The following is a 12343-nucleotide window of genomic DNA, read 5'->3' as shown; positions in this document are numbered from 1 at the left end:
GGACACTCAGGGCGACCCCGGTCCGGCCGTGGGGATGCGGGTGGTGACCGGCCCCAGGCCCCGTGGCTCACCGTCCCGGCTCTGGTTGTAGTAGCCGCGCAGGATGTCCAGGTTCAGTCGGAAACTCTGTGCGGCGACCTCGGCGTTCCGCGTGTTCACGTCCCAGTAGCCCGGCTCCTCCTGCTCCATCCACGGCGCCCGCGGCTCCATCCTCGGGCTCGCGGCGTCGCTGTCGAACCGCACGAACTGCGTGTCGTCCACGTAGCTGACGACCACGAAGCGGGGCTTGCGATGTCCGGGCCGGGACTCAGCGGTGAGGAAATGTCTCAGGGAGTGGGGGCCTGCGGGCCGGAGGGAGGGGCTGACACCCGCGACCCTCCTCCCGGCGCCGTTCGGGGCCGAGGTCTGTAGGACAGGATGGGGTCCGGGTTTGGGGGTCTGTGCGCGGGGGGCGGGCGTGGAGAGGCGCCCAACTCGGGGTCCTGCGCCCCCGCAGGTTTCCCTCGCTCCTCCCCGCAGAAGCCGTTCCCTCCCGACCCCGCACTCACCCGCCCAGGTCTGGGTCAGGGCCAGGGCCCCCCAGAGCAGCAGGAGGAGGGTTGGGGACCCCGTGAGCAGCATCCTCCAGGTCTGGGGTGTCTGAGTCCTGGTGAGTCCACAGAGACTTCTAACTGGGAACGGAGTTGACCCTGATTGGCTTCTGTAGCACCTGACACCCAATGGGAGTGAGAACTGTGGCCGCGTCACGAGTATCCAGGAAGGAGGGCCCCCGCACAGGTTGTGAGAGGGAGAAGTGAAACTGCAGGGAGGTGGGGACTCCCCTACACTGAGCTTCCCGCTTCAGTCTTCGCCCTGGGACTGGGACCCTGAGACCAGGCCTGGGACCTGGGACATTGCCCTGACAACCCCCCGCCCCTCCTGCACGGAGAGCTCTTTGTCTCATGGTCTCCCTCAGTCCTGCCCAGGGGCTGTGTGAGGAACCAGGGAGACTCCCCAGGCTGGGACCAGCCCTTTCCTCCCCTTCTCCTCCTGGAACCCCTCTCCCTGGAATGCACTCTGCCTCCCACCCTCACCTCTGCCCTGCACACTGTTAGATCGCTGACGGAGGAACGCAGGACTATCCCAGTCATTCCACCAAATAAAATATCGCTTGCTTTAATTGATTCGTTTCTTCAATGCTCTAAATTTCACTTTTGTAAAAATTTGAGATAGAGAAAGGAGATACAACTGTATTTCTAAGAATGGTGAGGGATTGCGAATTTATTCGATCATCCGCACACCAGCTGGCTGAGCCCCCGATGGCTCCAGCACCCAGTGAGGGGAGCCAGCTGTTTTTAAAGGACTTTTGGCAGGCTTTTCTGGGCGGAGAATTCTCTGTGCAGGTCTGGAGGGGAGAGATAACAGAATGTGGTCTCAGCAAAAGGGTATGTCCATAGTTAAATGGCCTGAAAAGTCAGTTCCTGGGGGAGGGGTAATAATTCAATTGCTCACCCTGTGAAAAGGGGAGGAGGGTTTTCTCTTTAATCATGTAGGAATCTTACCTGAAAACATTGGATAGAGATTCTCAAAGATAAGTCAACTGCAGTGGGGCACACAACCTGGGAATCCTGAACATCAGGAAGCTCATCTGTGAAATGAGTGATTTCAGAGGCTTTGTATGCAAAGTGTCTAAATAGCCCTGGAGTGAGAGTTACAAAGCTCCTCAATTCTCCTCCCCACACAGTATGTGTGTGACTCGGGACTGGTTATTCACCTTCCCCGGTCATTCCATCAAATAAAATATTGCTTGCTTTAATTGATTAGTTTCTTCAATGCTCTAAATTTTATTTTTGAAAAAGTTTGAGATAGAGGAAGGAGATACAACAATATTTGTCAGATTTTCTTAGTAATGCCATTAATCATAATGTTCCCTTCAGTAAGTGGAAACAAAGTTGAGAACACACAGTAGCTGGATCAAATAGTTTAAGGACTGGGCATCTCAAATGGGGCATTCCTGTTCATGTTGAATTGGTGCCAGCAACCACCAGTGGACACAGTCCTGTCCCTCAGATGTAACCTCTCACTGATTCCTGTGCTTCTTATACCCTTGAGATACTCTAAAGATTTTCAATAAGTATATACATATGTCCAACCAGAATCTTTGCCAGTTTTACATTTGCACAGAGGACTGGTACTGCATGACCCTCGGAGACTCAGGGTTAACGAAGGGTCATCTCTCACCTGTGAGGCTGTCCTTCCATTTTGAGAGCTGAATCTTATATTTTATGATTATCCTGAAATCTTGCTATATTCCTATTGATGTATATGTGGTTGTTCCAGTTTTTGCTAAAACATTAGTGTACATGTCTCCTGGAGCACAAGACAAGAAATTCCCCAGTGGGGTGGTCAGATGTGGGGATGCTGGACCCTGTGCGGCCTGTACTTTAACCAAACTCAATGATGCTCATGTGATTTAAAAGTGCCTGTGCCAATTTAAACTTTTACCAGGAATGTGGAAGACTTCATATTACTGATATAGTTGTTCTGAAAATAAACCAAACACAGATTAAGTAGAAGCATTAAGAGTTGAAAGTCAGTTCTTTGGTTTCTTGCTTTGCAGAATCACGGAGACATTTTCTTTTCAGACTATAATTAGTTCCTTTACTTTTATTCCATAGCCCTTGTATTTATACTTTTAACATATACACCCACGTAATGCTTCCCTTGGCATGACCACAGAGCATTATTTTATACGATTGGGAGATCTGATGACAAGCACAAAGGAAGGAGAGAAGGAAAGATGGAAGGGAGAAGGGAGAAAAGACAGAAAATATAGGAGAGAATAGGAGGAGAACTGGAAACAGCGAGTGCAGGTAACATTTGCCAAGTGCAAGGAAACCAAGGTGTAGACTAAGAGAAACTGCAGAGAGCTTTATTACTTATCCACTGCCGAGCACCAAACTACCCCACACTTTAGTGGCTCCAAACAATAAGCCACTAAAGAAGGGATGAAGTCGGGTGGACAGCTGGCCTGTGGAAAAGGTTTTGAAGCAGATGGTGTTGGAAAGCTGTAATTGTCCTCTAATGTGTTTAGTGTTCTCAGTGAAGCAGGGAACAGGGCACTAGCAGTAACAGATGGGGGAGGAGGGCGGCTGTTTGAGCAGAGGATGGGGGACTGAGGGAGCCGTGTGGAGACAGGATGATTGTGGGCAGTGGAGTGGACGCCTTTGTGGTCTGAGTCATGACCTTAACGTGACAGTGTCAGTGTGGCTGTATTGTTCTCCAGCCTCCTGTAGCTGCATGGGGCCAGGTGCATGGTAGGCAGAGGTAGAATTCACAAGCAAGAGTGACACAGCAAGGGAGAGCCAAGGGAGGGGTTGAAAGGGTGAATCATGGAATTTAAGAGAGTGAGGAGGGAGGAGGGGACATGGAGGGTAAGGGACAGTGAATAGATGGCTGGATCATCAGCTCGGATCCCAATGGGCTCAAAGGATTGTTGGAGTTGATGTACCTCAGGGAGGACTCATGCCTGAGAAACAGACACATTTGTGATGAATGGTTTACTGATATTGCATTACAACGTATGATAAAACCAGAGGCTTGATGCAGGAAAGTTAGTGCAAGAGTAGGCCTTCCTTCCCCTGGCTGTTAGCACCCTCCTGTACCCAGAATCCGGGCTGCTTCCCTCCAGTCCCTCTGCTATCCTTCTAGGGGACAGAAGGCCCTGGAGACCCTTGCTTTAGCCCCAAGAGTCCCAATGTGCAACTCCTCACTGTGGAAGATAGTGTAGACATTGAGATGTTGTTCCCAAATAAGAGATGACTTTATTTTGAAAACTGAGTTTGAAAAAAAAAAATCACAAAACAGAAACAGGGAATAGAAGAAAATGTGTCTACTTTTCAGGTTTCCATGGTGGTGTCCTCTAGGGACTGGAGAGAGGGGTGGCAGTGAGGAGATGGAAACCTCAGAGATGGCTCCTGGCTCCTGAGCGCTCTTCTTGGTCAATCCCTGTCCTGTCCTGACCTTGACACTGTGGAGGCCAGGACTCGCCAAAGCTTCTTCATCCCCTGCGGATGCCCCGCCTTCAAGTCAGCCCCCTCTGACCCACTCACAGCACAGCCCCTGCCAGGGCGCAGGCACCCTTGGGAGCAGCGCGTAGCGCCCCCGTGTGGCCACAGCGCTGAGGACAGAAGAGCCCGCTCTCCCCTTTCTGCTGCTCAGCCAGGACCTCCCAGGGTGTCCCTCTGCTCCCAGCACCAGAACAGGGCTTTGAACGCAGGAGGAGGGCCCTGTCCTATGTCAAATTCGGGGTGCAAAGTGTTTCTCCAAATGCACACTGATGTGGATGCTTCCTCCCCATTGAGTCACCGTGGGCGCTGCCTCAGGAAAGATCGAGGTCTCCTGGGCCATAACCGCTGGCTCCCAGGTCCAGCTGCACCCCACAATCAAACCAGGAGTCCTTAGTCTCCCGGATGGGACCTTGGACACCCAAGAACCTGTACCCTGTTCCCGCAGCTGCCTCTGGAGCTAGAGCACCTTCCTCCTGAGAACTAGTGCCGCTGTCTCAGAGCTTGGGATGGGGCTGGGGGTGGGCCTGGGATGTCAGGCCTGGAAAGGAAAGGATGCCCCTGAGGAGGTCTGATGGGGGGAGTCAGCACGCAGAGGGGTAGAGGCTTCAGGGAGGAGAGCAGCAGGGGAGGGTGTGCCATGGGGACCGCTGCTAGTGTTTGGAAGGGGTCCTCGGGTCACAGACAGCAAAGGGCTGGACTGCCCCTGTAGGGATGAGCCCTAGTCCCAAAGTCCTGGGGTTTACAGGGTCCCACTAACTGGGCCAGTACCCCTGCCAAGTCTGAGCCCAGCCCCGAGCAGCAGGCTGTCCTGGCCTTCAGTGGTCCCTTCCTCCTCTGGGACAGGACAGGCCGAGGGCCAGGCCGAGGGCCCTGAGGACCAGGCACTGAACCTGGGTGTGGCTGTGCACCTCGCTGGGTGACAAGGACCTCAGCTAGAGGACCCAGGCTGCCCATGGCCCAGCAGCGGTACCGTCACCCTCCACAGCCTGTGGCCAGAGGACCCCAGGGTCCCATCTCTTTCCTCTGTCCGGACCCACCCACCCGCCTCCTCAGACAGGACCCTCCCCACCCTGCTCTCTGATCCCCACATCCCTGAAGCTAGGAACTCTGCAGCCTCAGCCCTAAGCCTCATTCCTACCCTGACTGCCGAGCCAGGACGCTGGGGGTGCTATAGGCTGAATGTGTGTGTCCCCTCAAGATTCACAGGTGGACATCTAACCCCCATGTGATGGTATTTGGAGGTGAGGCCTTTGGAAGGTGATTGGCATATGAGTGTGGAGTCCTGATAACAGAGACTCCAGAGGGCTGCCTGGCCTTGCCCACCTGTGGGGACACAGTGAGTGGACGGGCGCCTATGAACCTGGAGTGGCCCTCACCAGACACTGACTCTGCTGGCACCTGGATTTGAACTTCTCAGCCTCTAGAACTGGGAGAAATAAGCTCTGTCATTCATAAGCCAGGCTATTGGTACTGTTTAAGCTGCTGAACAGGCAGGGGGTCCGCAAGGCAGGGGAGGGCTCCCCAGAGCCCCATGTGTGGCAGCTGAGCTATGGCTGCCTCTGAGCATCAGTCATCCCTGACCCTGAAACCTACCCAGACCCCCAACCCCAGCCCAAAGGACTCAGAGGCAGGTGGTGGGCAGGTGCCGAGCTCTGTGGGAGACCAGGGTCTGGGGGCACTGAGCATCATGCTTGAGGAGGGGCCCAGGAAACGGAGACCAGTGGGTAGGTAACAAAATCACACATCAGAGGAAAAGCATTTATGGACTGAGTTGTGTCCCCCAAAATTCACATGTTGAGGCATCAACCCTCCAATGTGACTGCATTTAGAGACAGACCTTTAAGGAGAGTCATTAAGGTTAAATGAGGTCATGGGGTGGGGCTCTAATTGGATAGGACGGGTGGTTATAAGAGAAAGATATCAGATACCTACACTCCCCGCTCCCTGCACACACAAAGGAGAGGCCATGGTAAGACATGGGGAGAAGACAGCCATCTACAAGCCAGGAAGAGGGCCCTCAACCAGAAACCACATTGCCTGGCACTTTGATCTTGGACTTGAAGCCTCCAGAATTGTGAGAAAATAAACTTGTAGTGTTTCAGCCGCCCAGTAAGTGGTGTTTGGTTATGGCAGCCCCATCGGACTGAGACAGGCTCCAAACCAAACACAGTGACCCTCCCTTCCTGCCTCTGATCAGCTGTAAGGAGCCTGGTCAGCATTTACTCACTCCTTCATCCACTACAATGTCATGAGGCCTCTGTGCCAGGCTTCACGTTAGGCCTGGTAAACATTTTATGAAAACAGACAGACGCCTGCTCTCCTGATGCTGACAGTCTGACAGGAGACACAGACAATAAGGAGAACATAGGAATAGCAGTGAATTCTATGGTCTGTGTTCCTGTTATCGACCCCTGGGTAACAAACAATCTCACAGTGAAACAACCTTTTTATTCTCTCCCGTGTTCTGGTTGACTGGGTTTTGCGGGCAGTTCTTCTGCTCCATGTCCCATGGGGTTGGGCTGCAGTCACTGGGGGCCAGACTGGTGAATTGTTCATCTATGTTTCTGTCAGTCAGTATTTAGCCTCTACAAGATGGCAAATTTGAAATTTTTTATCTCTTCACACTTTTCTTCCAATGCAAACCCCCTCCCCTCTAGCAAACACCAGTTTGTTCTCTGATTCTGGGTCTGTTTCTATTTTGTTTGTTCATTTATTTTGATTTTTAAATTCCACATATAAGTCACTTCTTTTACTTAGCATAATACTCTCTAAATCCATCATGTTGTTACAAGTGATAAGATTTCATTCTTTTTATGGCTGAGTAATATTCCATTATATATGACTAGATCTTCTCTGACTGTATTTACTGCCAATGTCTCCTTTTATATCCATTAATATTTGCTTTACATATGCATTTAGGTTCTCCTATGTTGAGTGCATAATGTTTACAAGGGTTATGTCCTCTGATTGGATTGACCCCGTCATCATTATGAAATGTTCTTGTCTTTTATTATAACCTTTGTTTTAAAATTTATTTTATCTGCTGGTAGTGTTGTTACCCCAGCTTTCAGTTTGTTTGTTCCTATTTGCATGAAATATCTCTTTGATCTCTTTACTTTCGGTCTGTGTTTTTCAATCTGAAGTCAGTCTCATGTAGACAGCATACATAAGGGTCTTCTTTTCTCATCTGTTCAGCTATCAATAGGTATGTAGTTTTTAACCATTTTATTATTAAGATTTATGTCTTTTTCCCCTTATTTTTTTAAAAAGAAGTTTCTTTATCATTTCTTGTAATACTAATTTGGTGAGTGCAGGCAAAAAATTCCTCCCCATCCCACAAAGAGCGAGTAGCCCTCCAGATGGGATGTCCTTTATTGGTCACTTGATTTCCAGCCAAACCTGAGTGCCTGCAAAGTACCAAAGTCCCAGTCTCAGATCTTTGCTCCATTTGAAATTTGTCATCCTTATCCATCCCTCACCCAACACCTGAACTCTCTTTCGACAGGACAAGATTCCCACACACAAACAGACTTGGTGAGAGGCAGATATCATGTCCCTCCATAAGACAGGAAAGCCCATGTCCCCCAACATTCATGCATCTACACACGTAACCCCATGCCGGGCTCTGACTCAGAACCAGGTAACAGAGTGGCTGGGACTGCGCAGGCTGCATCTGGGAAGGGTGGTGGGAGTGACAGTAACAGTGCAGGTTTCAGGAGCCGCAGAGGGAGCCATCCTCGCCACAGGGCCAGGGTTCAGCATCAGGGGTCAGTGGTGTGAGCAGTGGCATCTGTGCCCAGCAACAGGGTGGTGGCTCCTGTATAGGACCCAACCTGGGCTGAATGTGGATCAGTTTCTGGCTGTGTGACCTGAAGCCTGTGGTTTTCCCCCAAATACTACTAGACCCCAATATCATATATATACTACTTTATATCTAAACTAGAAAAGATTGGGATTCCATTGTTTGCTCCAAGAACTATATCTGGGGAAGAATTTCAGAGAGCAAGCCTTCAGAGATGTTATTATTGGGACCCAGGGCCCATGTCCTAACTCTTCCACCTGACTCTACCCCATGGCAGAGAGAATGACACATAACTCCCAACATCATGTCTCATAACAGGTGATACATGCCCTCCCTTCTCTTTAGGAGGAAAAATGAAACCTTTAAATGTGGACGTAAAACCCCTCCCCACCCTGAGCTCTGGCACTGGCCTCAGTGGTTCCCAGGCTGGCTGAGCCCAGGATTGCTTGTCTTCTTACAATTCCCAGGCTGGCTGAGCCCCAGGATTGCTTGTGAGCTTCTTACAAAACCCCCAGCCTCTCCCAGACCCACAGACCCAGAGAATTAGGCACAGACAGGAACCACCTGTGTAACACCCTGCAGGCAAGGCTGACACACAGACACGGGGATCCTGGTCTGTGTTCTCGCTGCTCAGTGTGGGATCTGAAGACCAGCAGCATCAGCACCTTGGGATAGAGCCAGACTCTCACACTCTGCTCCAGATGTCCTGAGCCAACAAGAGGTCTAGGTGGTTCCTGCGCACAGGAACGCTGGGGGCTCCATAGTCCCTGTGCCTTCTAGACCCGGAGACAGAAGAGTGCAGTCGGCTCTGGTGTGTGGTCTGATCAGACGTCTCAGCACTGGGTCCTGGGTTTAGTCCTTCTTCCTTGGTCTCCTGTAGCCATGAGTCCCTTGGTGACCTCGTCCATTCTCTAGGCTCTAAATTTATTTACCTGTGTTGCCTCCCAAGTCTGTTTCTCCAACCAACATCTCTCCTGATCTCCAGACTCATCTGTCCAACTGCCAATCCGACAGCTCCCTTGTGTTGCTAACACACACTCAGCTCCAGCATCTCTTAAAATGAAGGCCTGTGATGCCCCTCAAATAGGCTACTCCAGAGTCTCCCCATCTCTGCTAATGGGAACTCTGTCTCTCTACGTGTACCCTCTGAGATTTTTGGTGACCTTGATTCCTCTCTCACATGCCCCAGATTAACCCTTAGGCTCGCTCTAAAGTCCATCTTCAGAAGGAACCAGAATCCCAGCATGCCCACTATTTCCACCGTTCAGCCCCTGGAAGCCTCTCCAGCCTGGAGCCCCTCACAGACTCCTCCTGCCATCCCACTGCCCCCTCACCTCCCACGTGTTCTCAGCTCAGCAGACACAGTGATCCTTTCAAGGGGGTATCAGGCCACGCCTCTCCTGCTCTGAACTCTCCTGTGGCTCCCTCCTCACTCAGAGCACAGTCCCTACCTTTCTTCCATCCTTCAGGCCCAGGTCTGGCCTTGCCTTTATCTCATCTCCATTGCTCTCTGTTCCATTCCCACACTGGCCTCCTCCCTCTGAAACCAAACACACTCCTGCCCCAGGCCATTCCCACTGGAGGTGCCACTGCTGGAAAGGACTTCCTTCCGACATCCTCAGGGATAATCCCTCATGTCCTTCAATGCTTTCCACAAGCTCACCTTCCCAGGGAGGCCCCCAATGATTGGCCACCCAAATCAAACAGACATGTCCTAGCTGGTTTAGCTCAGTGAATAGAGCATTGGCCTGCGGACTGAAGAGTCGTAGGTTGGATTCTGAAACAAGGACACATGCCTGGGTTGCAGGCTCGACCCCCAGCAGGAGACGTCCAGGAGGCAGCTGATCAATGATTCTCTCCCATCTTGATGTTTCTATCTCTCTCTCCCTCTCCCTTTCTCTCTGAAATCAATAATATATATATTAAAAACAAACAAAAATGCCCATGTTCCTCCCCCCGCCCCCTCAGTAATACTTGGGATTGCCTTCCCCACGTTTTTTCCCAGAACACAGCCCTTGTCACACAGACGCCTTCCTTGTTTACTGTGCTTTTTCATTCACTGTTTCTTCCCACACAACGTATGTCCCACAGGAAAGCAGCTTTTCTGATTTTCCTTCAATGTTCCCCACATGCAGAAACACTGTCACACATCTGGCACACAACTAATATTGGTTCATGAATGGTCAGTGTAGAGCACCTCCCTATGCTAGAGACACGTCTTCATTAATGTGGCCTCAGACCACAGCTGTCCTGTGGCAGCTACAGCACAGCGAGCTCTCACATTGACATCAGGGCACCTGCTCTTCCCACAGAGCGGCTCTCCCTGAATCTACAGGAGACTCTGCTTCAGAAATCCCAGGGTTCCCACTGCAGCCAGCACTAGAAGGAAGGGCAGGGAGACAGGGTGGGGGAGCAGAGCAGAATTCCAACAGGAACTTATCTAAGATGACCAATTACAGGACCCCTCCTCCCTGCTAATTCCAGGACCTGGTTCCTTGGAGAGTTTAGGAAAAGATGGAAAGAACAATCAATTCCTAGAAGGAGCCAAGAGAAGGATGAGAATGAAAATTCATCTCTCCATGCCACGGACTCTTATGTGCAGGGACCCCTGAGCCTTGTGGGCACATTGACAGACAACTCACCTCTGGCTGATGCTGGATAGGGGACACTCAAAAGAAGGATGAGACCAAAACTCAAAACAAGAACGAAAAAGGCACAATCCTCTACACAAACAAAGAAACAACAAATAAGTCCCAGAGGCTGAGGGCTGAGGGCAGGACCCAGGCCTGAGCCTAGGCTGACCCAGTCACAGGAAGGCCTTGCTGCCCACGGGTTTGGAGATGTTCCTCATTAGGACAATTTACAAGGCCTGCGGAGGTTTGAGTCCCTGTGATGGAAAGTCCTGGTGGGACAAGGTTCTACTGAAGGGAGAAGGACAAAGGAGCAGAGAGGTGACTCAGCTGAAGAGACCAGGGAGCCAACTGAGCACAGTCCTGACCACACTCGGTCCTCACAGCCTCTCCTGCCCCCCCTGCAACAGCCTCAGCACAGCAAACACACAGGACCTGAGAAGTTCTCAGTGCTTTCATTTATTTCTCAAATTTTAGAATGTTCTTCTTTAATTTTTTAAAAAATATGTTTTTATTGATTTTCAGAGAGAGAGGAAAGAGGAGGGAGAGGCAGATGGAAACATCAATGATGAAAGAGAAACATCCATTGGCTTCACTTGCATGACCCTTGTGGGAACTGAGCTGAAATCTGGGCATATGCCCTGAAAGGGACCAACCGGGATGGGTGGACACTCAGCCACTGAAGCACACCAGCCGGGCTGTTCTCCTTTAAGGAACCCATTACCCCTTCATGGCAAGAAGTGAAGAAGAATGCAAATCCAGACTCTTATTTCAATCAGGCAGTAAGAGGCTGCAGCTTAGAGCACCAAGAAGTAAAAACGAATGGGGAGGGCCCAGCCCCACCTCTACTGGACAGGAAAGGCTGGGGAGGGGGTGTGGTGGGCAGGGGTGGGCCAGCCTCCCACCTCCTCATGTTATGCTGATAGGAGCACACACATTCAGATGCCGTTTGCAGAAAGAAATCAGAGGTTCTTGAATCACAAAGTAGGAGCTTGAACAAATCTCCCATCACTCAGTCCCCACCAACTGCCTCACGCTGTGGAAGAAAATGATCATGAACAAAGTCAGTTCAGTGGCTGTAAGTAGTGACATTCTCAACAGCCCACCACAGGCTCACTACGTCCCAAAGAGTCCCCATCAACCAGTCCTCTCCCTTTTGCCCCAACCCCTGCTATCATTAGAATCTCACCTTTACAAGCTGTGAGAGATACATCAGAGCCCTGGGCACTATCGCTGCCTGAGGTAGAACAAAACAGGATGGGGTCAGAGCCCCTAGGAGAGGAGACTAAGGGTGGAACTATGGGGGTGAGGTCCCTCATGGGATCCACTCTGTACTATCACAGGATCTCAGGGGTCACCCGCCATACTCACTGGCAGCCTGAGCATAGCTCCCTCCTTTTCCACCTGTGGAAGAAAACATCCTGTGAGGACCCAGGGCCATGAGGTCCTAAAGGAACTCCTAGTCTTGGAGCCCAGAGAAGGTTCCAGAACTGTGTCTACAGACCCAGGGCAGGATTAGGAAACTTGAAGAAACTACACGTGTGGGGACTGGACCAACCACCCTCCTGGAGGTCTGTCCTCAGCAGGGACCTTCCTCCCTGACCTGGGAGTGCTGGGAACCAGGCCCCATCACTAGAATCATCAAGGTGATGAATCTGTCCCTCATTTCCACACGTGTCTTACTAAAGAGTGAGTGTCAGCAAATCAGGCCCCACATGGGCAACCACACGTGTGGGGATGGTACTTGCCATTAATGAAGCAGAACACACTTCTACCTGGGCTGGCAACCCCCAGTGAGACAAGAAACTCAGGCCCCACCCCTTCCCTACCTGAGCGCTTCCTCCTCCACATCACAGCTCCAG

The 12343-nt window shown here is 51.2% G+C and overlaps 1 protein-coding gene and 2 long non-coding RNA genes across 3 annotated transcripts; all 3 read right to left on the bottom strand.

Moving 5' to 3' along the window:
* Positions 1–6: 6 nt before the first annotated feature.
* Positions 7–679, bottom strand: LOC102244466 (HLA class I histocompatibility antigen, A-26 alpha chain-like). Its single transcript, XM_005858915.2, has 2 exons — positions 549–679; positions 7–341 (listed from the first exon to the last, which is right to left on the bottom strand). Exons 1-2 carry the CDS (start codon positions 619–621, stop codon positions 7–9), a joined length of 408 nt encoding a protein of 135 aa, XP_005858977.2. The 5' UTR covers positions 622–679.
* A 6635-nt stretch (positions 680–7314) lies between these two features.
* On the bottom strand, positions 7315–8801 carry LOC106724847. The gene is made up of 2 exons (XR_001360677.1): positions 8416–8801; positions 7315–8031 (listed from the first exon to the last, which is right to left on the bottom strand). It is a non-coding gene; the product is annotated as an uncharacterized LOC106724847 (long non-coding RNA).
* A 2350-nt stretch (positions 8802–11151) lies between these two features.
* LOC106724846 lies at positions 11152–12343 on the bottom strand. Its single transcript, XR_001360676.1, has 4 exons — positions 12311–12343; positions 11853–11885; positions 11671–11718; positions 11152–11517 (listed from the first exon to the last, which is right to left on the bottom strand). It is a non-coding gene; the product is annotated as an uncharacterized LOC106724846 (long non-coding RNA).

The sequence above is a fragment of the Myotis brandtii genome, unplaced genomic scaffold (genome assembly GCF_000412655.1).
Source record: "Myotis brandtii unplaced genomic scaffold, ASM41265v1 scaffold12291, whole genome shotgun sequence".
NCBI classification, from domain to species: domain Eukaryota; kingdom Metazoa; phylum Chordata; class Mammalia; order Chiroptera; family Vespertilionidae; genus Myotis; species Myotis brandtii.
Note: the sequence above shows the minus strand (reverse complement) of the source record. Positions and strands in the feature narration are given on the sequence as shown.